This window comes from Muscardinus avellanarius (genome assembly GCF_963383645.1).
Source record: "Muscardinus avellanarius genome assembly, chromosome: 4".
Lineage (NCBI taxonomy): Eukaryota > Metazoa > Chordata > Mammalia > Rodentia > Gliridae > Muscardinus > Muscardinus avellanarius.
Genome location: NC_137789.1, coordinates 156278868 through 156291403, shown reverse-complemented (window position 1 = coordinate 156291403; position 12536 = coordinate 156278868). Strand labels below are relative to the sequence as shown.

Below are 12536 nucleotides of genomic sequence, written 5' to 3'. Positions count from 1 at the left end.
TAACCCCACTGCAAAATCCCCACTGTACCCTCTTTCCAGTACTTGAGGGCGTCAAAGGTCTCTCTTGATGGCCACATCTCCTTGGCGAGCCAGGACCTGCAGGGCACATTTCCTCAAGTGTGCAGCCAGACCTGCTCTCCTCTGCACTCGGGCCTGCATCGCATTGGTCCTGGGAGGAACAACTTTCCTGGTGCACACTGATCCATCCGGTACTCTGCTCTTCCTGCAAGGCAGTTAATACCTGCACGGCCGTCACTTATGTTCTGAAGGCCAGGGTGACAACATAGGGCTCTGGAAGCTACTTGAATAAATTCTATTTTTCCTGTATCAGTTATGTAGTTATGCCTATCTAGGATAGGCATTGTGTCCCTTTAAATTTGAAATAACATGGCTATTATTATTGTTGTTGGTATTGGGGATCGAACCCAGGGACAGTCTACCTCTGAGCTATACCCCTGGCCTTTATTTTGAAACAGGCTCTTAATAAGTTGCTGAGGCCAATCTTAAACTTTCGATTTTCCCATTTCAGCCTCCTAAGTACTGGGATTACAGGTGTGTACCATTACATCTGGCTTAATTCTACACACACACACACACACACACACACACACACACGATTCAGACAAAATCTGGGAAATGAAATTAACTGAAAGATTCCATAGCCCCAGGATCAGGCCACAAATGAATTTTTTTTTTCTAAAGAAATAGCTAAAAACACAGGCACTTTAAGATTTAATTCGTCAGCAAATTACAAATATAATTTATTTTTTATTTATTTTTTGGTGGTACTGAGGTTGACACCCAGGAGCTTTTCTACCTCTGGGCTATACTCCCAGGCCTATTTTTATACTTTTATTTGGAAACAGGGTCTCACTAAGTAGCTGAAGCTGGTTTCTAACCTGTGCGATCCTCCTGTCTCAGCCTCCCAAGCACTGGGATTACAAGTGTGTGGCACCATGCCTGGCTACAAATATTATTTTAAAAGGATCTTTTCTTCTCTAATGCAGAAAATTTCAATTATTGCTTTGACAAAGGAAGATAGCTAGAATTTATTTATTTTTTTGCTTAAAAGCTATTTTCTCTGGACCAAAAGGCTGTTCTGCTAAGGAGATAGGCTAGGAGAAAAGGTTAGCAACTCTAATACCCCAAAGTCCGGCTTCTTTCTACCTAAGTGGGAACATCCTTTCTGAACTGGCTAACCCAGAAGATGACAAATCAGCGGAAGCAGCCGGGTCTGAGCGGCAGAGGAGACATCGTCGCCCTGCGTGTGCTGCCCAGGGGACGCAGAGTGAGGACAGAGCTGCAGCGATGCGGCAGCCCAAGACATGCTTTGGCTTCAGCAAAGCTGCCACTGCTTCAATGATTCGTGTTTGCACCTTGATGTACATCTGTCCCAAGGACAATGCAACTGAGAAACTGGACGAATGGCAGGAGAGCTCTGCCAAGCTGTGAGAGACGCCAGCTCATTTTCCACAAAAACACCCGCAACCTCTATGTAAGAGCAAAGCAGTTAGTAAAAACCCAGCTTCACCAGTTTATTCCAGACGACTGTGTAGTGCAGTGTGGATTCCTCCAAGAGGCCGGGCTGGGGTGGGAGGGGCTGCTGTCAGTGTGAGGATCTCCCTGGGACTGCAGGCCCGTCCACAACAGGGTCAACACACAGGATCCCAGACACTCACCCCAACGTGAAAGAATCCAATCTACATGTATGTTACAGAATTTTTATTGAGTATTCATTATAAAAGACAAATACAGCCTTGTATACTGTAGGCTTTGAAAAATATAGAATGTGTGTATACAACTAGACAAGATCCACCAAGCAGCACTAAGTAATAAGTAAAATATTCTAGTGAGAATTTAGTGGATGGCAAAATTCACTCTTGATGTTATGATCTTTACTTTGTAAAGATTATCAACAAAACTGAATTCAAATCACAATTCAATGTGAAGAATACAAAATGGAAAGTACAAAGATATTTTAAATAAATATTTATTCAAAATAGTTTTGTTTTCTTTTACCTTATTCACAGTTTCAAGTTTAAAGTGGGGAAAAAAAAAAAAAAAAAAGAGGTGGGGTAAGGGCCTATCCTTGATCACCGTCATGGAAAGTCCAAGAAAAGCGAATCCCTCAGAACGTGCCTCAGGTACAGAGACGGTACCATGGCTAGTCTTCAAAATCACCTTTCAGAGAAGCTTAAGAAGGGTACACGTTTTTGTGCAATTTAGAAGAAAACATTGTAGATGTACAGAAGTTTCTTCATCTGAACCTGTAAAATCATTTGGATAAATGGTCCCTCGACCAAAGTAACATTTTATCCAAAATAATCATATCTTCAACCCATGTAGCTTAACATACTTCAAAAATAGTTAAGAGTGTAATTGCATCACAGAAAGTCTATTAATATTGAGGTACCACGTAAGTCTCAAAGAAATATATGCCGGAAGCTTTCGGTCCAGTTCTGGTTTCAGCATTTCGAGCGAAGAAGCCCAACACCAGCACGGTTCTTCCGCCGTGGAAAGCAGCGTGTCTCCACTGGCGAACCTGCTTAGTCTTAGTGCACCTCTTCACCTCCAACGAGCTCAGCACCGGTGGAAAGGGCTCCGGGGTCAGAAGGCACCGTGAGTGCGACGCGGCCGCAGCTCCGCGGCCACTCACTCCACTGCGCCCTGAGCGAGCTGCTCCAGCAGGTGGATGACCACGTCGAGCCTTTCCAAAACACTTGCACTTTTGTTCGCAGTAGCTCTCAAAAGCTGGGAGTAAATCTGCTTGTTGGTTTTGAGGACTACATCTTCTTCAATGTTATTGCTGGGGCTAAAAAAAAAAAAAAAAAAAAAAAGAAAAATGCAGGTGAAGATGGGCAGCAAACCCTAACAGCCCACAGCCGCCTTCCACAGGCAGCAGACGCCGCCAACGCCCTCCACCCTGCCTCCTACCTCCCTACCGGGGACCTCTTCAGACCCTGGCATCTATGAAAGTCAGGGTTCACTCTGCCTATATATGTGAGCACTTCCTATGGGCCAGGGAAATGCTCTTGGCACAGAACCAAACAGACACAGATTTTCTGCATCATGCTGGGGCACGGGGGTGGGTGGCGCTGGGAGAAGACGTACAGTGAACAACTAAAAAGATGCCGCCTCAGCCATACCTGGTGGGGCACAACTGTAATCCTGGTCCTGGGAAGGCTGAGAGAGGAAGACTGCAGGTTTGAGGCTAGCCTTAGCAACTTATCTAGAGCGACTTAGTTAGAACTCTGTTTCAAAATAAAAAATAAATTTAAAAAGGACTAGGTGAGTAGGTCAGAGGAAGGATACATCTTAGTTAAATTCCCAGCATCAAAAATGAAATAAAAATTATATATACATACTAAATAGGCCAGGCATGACGGCACAGGTGTGTAATCCCTAAATTTGGGAGGCTGAGATGAGGAGTCTTGAAGGTTCAAGGACAGCCTCAGCAACTTAGTGAGAGCCTATTTCAAAATTTAAAAATATGCCGGGCGTGATGGCGCACGCTTGTAATCCCCGCGCTTGGGTGGCAGAGACAGGAGGATTGCGCAGGTTCAAAGCCAGTTTCTCTGGCTTAAGAGACCCTGTTTCCAAATAAAAATATAAAAATAGGTCTGGGAGTGTAGCCCAAAGGTAGAAGGGTATCCAGGAACCCCAGTACCACCAAAATAAATAAATAAAATTAAAAAATTAAAAAAGCTGGGGGTGTAACTTGGAGGCTGCAACCCCCAGTACCAAGATAATGATAATGATGATGATGGTGATAAGACGCATCAGGGCTGGGAAGGTGACGTGGTGGCAGAGCACTTTCCTACCATGTGCCAGATCCTGGGTTCAACCTCCAGCACCAGGAGGAAAAAAAAAACCCAAAACAAAAAGAAAACAAGTGTCCCTGCTAGCTGCTGTGGAGGACACAGTGGAGATGACCAGGGCCTGGGACACTGGCCGGCACGTCCCCTGCTGAGTACTGGAGGCTGGCCCGGGGTGCTCCACCACTGAGCTGCACCCTGCCCTACTTTCAGAGTCTCCCTAAGTTGCCCGGTGGGCCTTGAATGTGTGGTAGTGGCCCCCGCCCCGCCTCAGCAGGGATTACAGGTGTCTTAAAAACCCTCATGCAGTGTGGACCTGCGACGTCTAAACCAACTGCTGGGGTGCCAGCCCTAAGCGCAAACACACAGGGCTCCAAGCAGACTCAGAGAGACGGCCCCCATTGACGACGGCTGTCAGGCGGCTTCTGCAGGAGGAGTGCTCCTCAGACAGGAGTGTACCACACTATTCCATTTAAGGCTGTTTACATCTAGTTTGTTCTGAAAATTCTTAACCCTTAGGACAGATCGCTGTTATATCTGTTACTTCTGCAAAAGCCTAGCAGTGACGGAGCAGCTGAATTCTGGCATCTTTTGCTTTGATGAGTGCAGATGTCATGCAGACCCGACTCCCATAACCAGGCAAGACGTGACGACTCCATTAGCCTTCCTCCGTGGCGACCCCAGCAGAACCTCCCAAGGCCCTCCCCTCAGAAGCACAAGGGCTGTATTCTTATTCTGTACATGTAAAGTAAGGCCCAGAGAGGTTCATAATTTGGATCAAGATCAAAATGGCATTTTCCCAATGTCAAATGCTACGCTCTCCTCTCGTGTGCAAGTTCTCTTCCTTTGCCAAGTGGCTCTCAGCCTGCTGTAGACAGGTGCTAAGCTCCATGCCCTGGCCAGGGCTGGGCTGGAAAGAATTCTCCCTAATTTCCAGGCTCCATTCCTCCCTCTGCCCCAGCCTGATCATATTTTTAAATTAATTAATTATTTTTTTGCAGTACTGACGATGGGACCCAGGGGCATTCTACCTCTGAGCTACACCTCCAGCCCTACATTTTATTCTTTTATTTTGAAATAGGGTCTCACTGAGTTGCAAAGGGCCTCACTAGCAGCTGATGCTGTCTGTGAACCGTGATCCTCCTGTATCAGCCTCCCAAATGCTGGGATTACAAGCGTGCGCCACCACACCCAGCTTAATTTATTTATTTTGGTACTGAGGATTGAACCCAGGGGCATTCTATCTCCGAGCTCTAACCTCAGCCCTTTTCACTTTTTGTTTCTGGAACGGGATCTCACTAGGTTGCTCAGAGTATCGTGATACTGCAGAGGCTGTCCCTGAACCCGTGATCCTCAGGCTCGGCCTCCCACGCACCGGGACTACAGGTGGACGCCACCATACCCAACTCTGACCGGCTTCTTTAGAGACCCATTTCTCCTTTCCAATCCCTACTGCTTTGATGAGGCAAATCTTTCCCCTCAAACTTGCCACAGCATAGCAAAAGTGAGCATTCATGATACAACCAGAAAAGGTGTTTGAAATATAAGTTACTCTCTATGGACATCAATGTGTCACTTGGGCTGAAGATAAATGATGGCTGCTGAGATCATAGCTTAAGCCCTCTGATTTCTTCTCATCATCTCTGAATCTTAGATCTTTTATCTCCCAATTTCTATAAATCATGCCCTTCCTTGGTCCATTCTCATGAGTAGAAACACTGAACGTTGATCCCTATTCGTGGCCTTTATTTCATGAGATTTTCTTATTCTTTATATTCTTTTCTTGGCACTGGGGATTGAAACCAAGGGCATTTTACCTCTGAGACAAACCCCCAAACCTCTTTATCTTTTGTTTTGAAAAAGAGTTATAAGGTTAAGTTGCTGAGGCTGGCCTTGAACATGCAATCTTCCTGCTTCAGCCTCCCAAGTACTGGGATTACAGGCATGTGCCACCCATGCCTGGCTTTTTAGTAGTTGTTCAATATATGGAACCCCAAAGGCATCAAAATATCAAGAGCCCCCTTCTGCTAAATTAATGAGAATTAAAGATAGTATAAGAGCAAATAAAATCTTAACCCCCAAAGAAGACATCCCTCCACAATCTAGTAAAAGAGCATGTCTAGCTGGACAACGCTGACCTAGCAGTCACACGGTGACGCACCCGCACAATCTGAAAAGCAAACACTTTAAACAAATCGAATGTATCTTAATCGTCTTAGGTTTCACTTAAGAAAACGTAAGGTTTCTAGTTATTATGCCAGATTTATTTATTTATTATTATTTTTTGTGGTGCTGGGGATGGAACCCAGGGGCATTCTACCTCTGAGCTACATCCCCAGCCTTATTTTTTTTATCCTTTATTATGGAACAGGGTCTCACTAAGGTGTGGAGGGCCTCGCTAAGTAGCTGAGCCTGGCCGCGAACCTGTGGTCCTCCTGTCTCAGCTTCCCAAGTACTGGGAATACAAATGTGCACCACTACGTCCCACTCAAGATTTTTTTTACTTGTATTTTTTGTCATAGGGGGATGGGTAGAAATAGCAGTCAAAACAAACCATAAGCCTATTAATGTTTCCTTTCTTTAAGGTCTTGTTTTGATTTCCCCGTTTTCTAAAAGGAGTTATACACTGCTTGACGGTGAAATAACTAGACCCTAACAAAGGACATTTTCCTCAACAACAAAATTATAGGTGTTTTCACCTGCACGTTGGTGAAACATGAGAGAAAGAGGTATTTAGTTGTTCTGAAACCTGTCAAGATATTTGCTGTTTTAACATTTAGCAGTCTTTAATGAACCTGAAGAATAAACATTAGTTAGCTAAATATTATTTTATGCACCATGCATGAAAACTTTAGATTAAAATTCTCAACACAAATAAGGTTAGAAAACCATTTACTAAAATAATATTACTTAGATCATACATAAGACTGTTATGATTTTAAAACATATTGTAAGACTGAAAGTATTATTTGTCATCCAATCACTGGAACCATCTATTTGTGAAAATCAATGAATGGCTTTTTCTCATATATTTATACTGCCACCTTGTGGAAGCCAGTGAAAGCAATTCACCTACTGCGGTTAAGCAAGAAAAGCTAGTGGTTTTTTTGTTTTGTTTTGTTTTTGTGGTACTGAGGATTGAACTCAGAGGTATTCTACTTCCAAGTTATACCCCCAGACCAATGTTATTTTTTTTCTTTTTTGTGGTACCAGGGATAAAACCCAGGAGCATTCTACCTTTGAGCTATACCCCCAGCCCTACATTTTATTCTTTATTTTGAAACAGGGTCTGAGTTGCTGAGGGCCTCATTAAGTAGCTGAGACTGGTGGTGAACCGCGATCCTCCTGTCTCAGCCTCCCAAATGCTGGGATTACAAGCGGTGCCACCACACCCAGCTTCCAATGTTATTTCTTATTTGGAAATAGAGTCTCACTAAGTTGCCCAGGCTGGCTGTGAACCTGCGACCATCCTGTCTCAGCCTCTCAAGCACTGGAATTACAAGTGCGCGCCAGGAGATCTGTATGGCACAGACAGTGAACTTCGCTAGATATAAATTAAAACACAAGGGATGAAAATGATCTGTCCTCTGAAATTATAAATGCTAAATCAGGTACACAATGGATCTATCTGGGTGGATGTTTCTTTTCTCTCTTTTCCTAATTTTGAAATATGGGCCAGACTATATTTTTTAAAAAGGTATACTATTTACACGGTTTTCCTGATCTTTTGTAATCAAGTTACATTGAAAACGCCAAATTAAAACCTCTGGCCGGAGAGTGTGCGGCCGCGGTGACAGAGCAGCCCGGGCGCCGGGCAGGGGCGCTCTCCTCGCTTCTCTCCTGGCTTTCCAGACCGCGCGGTCAGCCGTCCACTTGGGATGGCACGCGACCCAGAGCATCCGAACTGCATTTCAGACTTCCCTTAAAGAGAACGCTCAGACGCATTGTCAAGACACTCAGCGTTCACTCTACGGTCAGTCACCTCTCTCAGCGAAAAGAACACAAAACAGGGATCGACCCCTTGGCCACAGACTTTTGTATCGAAGGTCTGAATGTGTAGGGGCCACGTGGACGTGATTCTCACCTATTTCACGAGTCAGGAAGAAACACCAGCTAAAACCTTGGATCTCCCAGATGTGAGATGAGAAAGGATGCAACCTATTTTTTCTTTACAAGGCTAGTAGAGTTTCACAGGTAATGTACTGGGAAAGAAGTTTCTACAAACAATCACAAAATTTACCTTGTTTTCTTTTTTGTTGAAGACAGCAGCTTGATGGACTGAAGGAGAAGGAATGACAGCCGAGATTCAAATATACTGAGGAGTTTGACCACTTCTTCTCTATTAAGACTAGGAGAAGAATCAGCAGCTGGGCTGGTCCCACCATCCTTAAGCTAAAAAGGACAAAATGTTACTTCACAGAGCTACTGGCAACTGTAGTTTCATACTAAAATAATGAAACTGCAGTTTCATTAATCTGTAAATACCAGAAACCAGAAACAAAACAAAGTCACAGCTGAACACAAAATAAAAAAGTGTCCTACACCTAAGAAGCACTTATGTAAGAGATTAATACCAATGACAATCTCCTGACTTCCCAGCACCAGTTGCTGCAGGAACAGCAGGGAAAGGGCCCCAGTGGTGGCTACAGTCACACACGGTGTCGGTGCCGGACACAGGGCCCAAGGGAGCCCTGGGCAGCAGCAGAAGGCAGCATGCATCTGGACTGCCCAGGACACTGAGCTCACACCTGCTCTGAGCCTGCTCGCCCCACGCCATCCACCCATGCCAGGCAGCTCAGTGGAATTGTGAAAAAGGCCTAGGCTTCTCCTTTCCTTAAAAAGAAAAACAAAACCCCTGAACAGGAAAACCAAAGCTTTATAATTTGCTAACCGGTGCCTCATTAGAGCACACTGTTAGAAGACTTTTAAAATATAAAAGATATACTTGCCAATTAAAGACAACAGTCTGGTAATTCTGACAGGCAGCTGTGACTGCTATGGTTTGGAGGTCCCATTCCCACTTTATACACATACTCAGCGCTTAGTCAAGAAACATAAGCAGTCACGGCTCCCCTAACCTGGTCACACTCCTCCGCCAGCTCCTTGCGGATGAGCTGGAACGCATGCTCAGTTCTCGCCATGATATTGAGAGCTCCAGAGAGTGTCTTTAGCTTCCCAACACTGCTATTCTGACCTAAAATATTAAACACAAAATGATTACATCTTGAACCATTCACCTAAAGCCCATCCAATGTTAGTGTATTAGTGAAATTTCTGAATTTCAAACACAATAGGAGTAGCTCATGCGAATCCCACAAGTCCTCCTAATCTAACTTCTGTTGACTTACCTGCCCTTGAGAAAACAGGAAGTCTAGGCAACACTGGAAGCCGTTTCCCTGCCCTACTACTTGGTTCTGTCAGGGGGAAAGGCTAGGAGCAGAGTCTGGTGTGAAGGCCTCCCCATGACGAGCCAGCTGCGTGATGCCGCTCGGGTCGCTCAGCCTTCGTGCTGGCTGTGTAGCTCAAGCAACGCGCCCTCGCTCTGTTCAGGCCAGGTGAGTAGGGCCACGCTTGATTCTGGCAGCTTCTGAGTAAAAGCGTCTACAGCTACGGGGACCAAGCGCCTTTGCTCCCGCTCTCCTGGCGCTTACGTCGGCGCTGTGTCGTGGCGGACGGCAGAGCATGAGTCTAGGCTTGGTGAGGTCTAGACTTGCCCCTGGCTCTCACAGGCGGCTCCCAGGCCCTGGGAAGGTCCCGCTTGTAAGAGAACCACACCCAAAGCTGCACGTGGCAGCCCTGTGTTTATAGGCTCAGCAAGGATCCTGCCCCGGAGCACCGCTTCTCCACCCCAAGCTTTTCAGGCTGATTTAAGTCTTTGTGACATCTTGTGAAGAAACAGTCTCGTGAGAAAGCTCCAGGAGGGAGGACAAGCCCTTCACTCAGTGTGCTTTGGACGAAGACTTGGCCTTGGTTGTGTTCTTGTGCTTCCTGCCAAATCAGTGTTTTTACCTAACAGCCTAGAAACATGTGTATTACTTGTAACCAGACACACTGTTTTGCAGAAGACCTTGACGTGGCTATTTCTGAGAATGTCATCTATTGTGCTGCGTGTCTACTGCTGTCATGTAACCTCTAATAACCTCCTGGGTCCCGCTGGAGTATAGAACTTCACAGATCTTGGAATAAAATGACTATTGTTTTAAGACTTTAGCCTGTCTCATCTATCTGGCTTCACAGTCCAGGCTTAACACTGACCTAGAGAGCGGCGATCTATATTTAATCATCTAAATTCACTGCTCTATCTTTCAACTAATATTTATTTATTTAGAATCCAGGAGCATTTTATTCCTGACCTATAATCCCAGCCTGATACCACTGTTTATTTTTGAAATAGGATCTCACTAATTTGCCAAAGCTAGCCTTGAACTTGTGATCCTTCTCTCAGCCTCCCATGTACTGGGATTACAGGCATGCACCACCACACCCAGCTTCTAAATTTTAAAAAGCACTTCAAAATGTACAGCAACTTGCCGGGTGTGGTGGCGCATGCTTATAATACTCGCACTTGGGAGACAGAGACAGGAAGATCGCGTAGGTTCGAAGCCAGCCTTGCTGGCTTAAGAGGCCCTGTTTCCAAATAAAATATAAAATAGGTCTGGGAGTGTAGCCCGGAGGTAGAAGGGTTCCATCCCCAGTACCACCACCAAAAAAAAAAAAAGTACAGCAACTTCTCCTAGTCAGTACTCCAAGTCGTAACTATGGGCAAATTAACAAGAAAGCAGAATTATTCACATCCAAGAGCAATCTACAAGTCTGCCTCCCTCTAACACGACCCAACATGAAGTCAATGCCACACACCGAGAGTGAGAATTCAGACTTACTGGTCATTCAATGCCCACACCGAGAGTGAGAATTCAGACTTACTGGCCATCTGGAACTCTGCAAACGCTACTCTTTCTAACTGTACTCTGAGCAGCTCACACGGAGCGTCTCTGAGGAGCTGAAAGAGTTTCACGGCTTTGCCGTAATGGAGGTCGGCCAGCACCCGGTGCTGCTTCCTAAGATGCTCATCGCCAACCTAGAGCCGAAAACAAGAGCAACAGAACCTGAGGCTCGGGTTTCATCAGTGCTTAAGCAGCTCTTCTAACTAGATAGCTAAACACTTAAGTTTCTTGTGTTCTGACAAATCTTGTAGTTTTAGTGGTTATATCTAGACCTCCAACAATTTTCAGTCGATTTCTATGGTGTGAGGTAGGGTCCACTTCCATTCTTTTGTATGTGAATATCCAATTGCTCCAGGACCATTTGCAAAAGAGACTAGTCTTCTCATGCTGGACTGTCTTGGCACCCCTGCTTGCTTTTGTTCTGAGGATAAGAGGCCATCTGGGCAAACCTAAATTTTGGTTGGGGGAAGGTCTTCTTTGTAAGGAGAAATATTGGTTAGGGCCTCCCATAGCACCGTGGAATAAAATCCTTTTCAGATGAAGCTCAACCTCAAAGAAAATTACTCTTAGGGTAAGGATAACCCAGAAGTAAACCAAGCCCAAGGGACTGTAAGATAAGTTACCTTGGTATTGAGCCAAGAAAGGAAAATACAGTAAACAAAGAAACAACAACAACGACGACGACGACGACCACAACCCACCGAGAAATGGCAAGCAAACGCCTGTGGCGGAGGCAAAGCAACCTCCTGGAAGAAGGCACCTTCACCCGAGGCCTCAGGTGATCCGGGAAATCCCTGCAGCTGAGCACCAAGATTCATGTACAACAGTGCCGCTGCTAGAATAATTCCAACAGCCTCAAACAGAACAACCCAAAAGTAAACTATGATCATCACTTAACGAATCCTCCTGAACTGCGAAAATGAATAGCTATATGCACTGACATGGGTGACTCTTGAAAATGAGATCTAAGTAAAACGCAGTAAGCCACAGAGGGACTGACACAGTAGGACTGTTTCATAAAGCCCACAGGAAGTCAAATGGAGCGTACTGATGGGTGACATGCCCATTAGAAAGGCAATCAACAACAATAAAAATACTGATAAAAACAGGTGCAGATGTGGGGAAGGAAATAGGAACTCTTATACACTGCCGATGCGAGTGCAAATTAGTGCAGCCACTTTGAAGATCAATGTGGAAGTTCCTCAGAAGCCTGGAAATGGAACTACCAAATGACCCAGCTATCCCACTCCTGAGTATCTTGCCAAAGGAATTGAGGCCAGAATGTCAGTGATACCTGCATAGCCATGTCTATAACGGCACCACTCACAATAGCCAAATTATGGAACCAGTCTAGGTGTCCATTACAGATGAATGGATTACAAAATTATGGGACATACACACAATGGAATTCTGCTCAACAATAAATGATGTCACCTGCAGGAAAATGGATGGAACTTAAGAGTAGTATGCTAAGTGAGATGAGCCAGTCACAAAAAAAGGAGGGTCGTATGTTTTCCCTCCTTTGTGGAGTTAGCGATGATACAGTGGGATACAACATGGACTCCAGGTGGAGGAGGAGCCCGAGTGGAGTGACGGAGGGGTTGAGGAGCAGGTGGCTGGGGGAGGGACACTTGCTGGAGGACACACTCCACCGACACTATAGACACATTCGATCTTGTGATCACGGGCGGGGAGGGGGCGAGTGGCGTGGATCTAAAGGAAGCTCACCAAGTGCGGTGCGCATCTGTGTCCAAGCTGGTCATGGAAAAAATTCAGG

General features: G+C 45.3%; 1 protein-coding gene across 1 annotated transcript in view; it reads right to left on the bottom strand.

Annotated features, from left to right (window-relative positions):
* Positions 1-2652: 2652 nt before the first annotated feature.
* EDRF1 (erythroid differentiation regulatory factor 1) overlaps positions 2653-12536 on the bottom strand; it is a gene marked incomplete at both ends in the record, with an annotated part of 37541 nt that continues 27657 nt past the window's right edge. Inside the window, 4 exons of the mRNA XM_080694699.1 lie at positions 2653-2806; positions 8056-8207; positions 8894-9009; positions 10740-10893. Of these exons, the coding sequence (XP_080550825.1) occupies positions 2653-2806; positions 8056-8207; positions 8894-9009; positions 10740-10893 (576 nt within the window). The remainder of the gene's footprint in view (positions 2807-8055; positions 8208-8893; positions 9010-10739; positions 10894-12536) is intronic.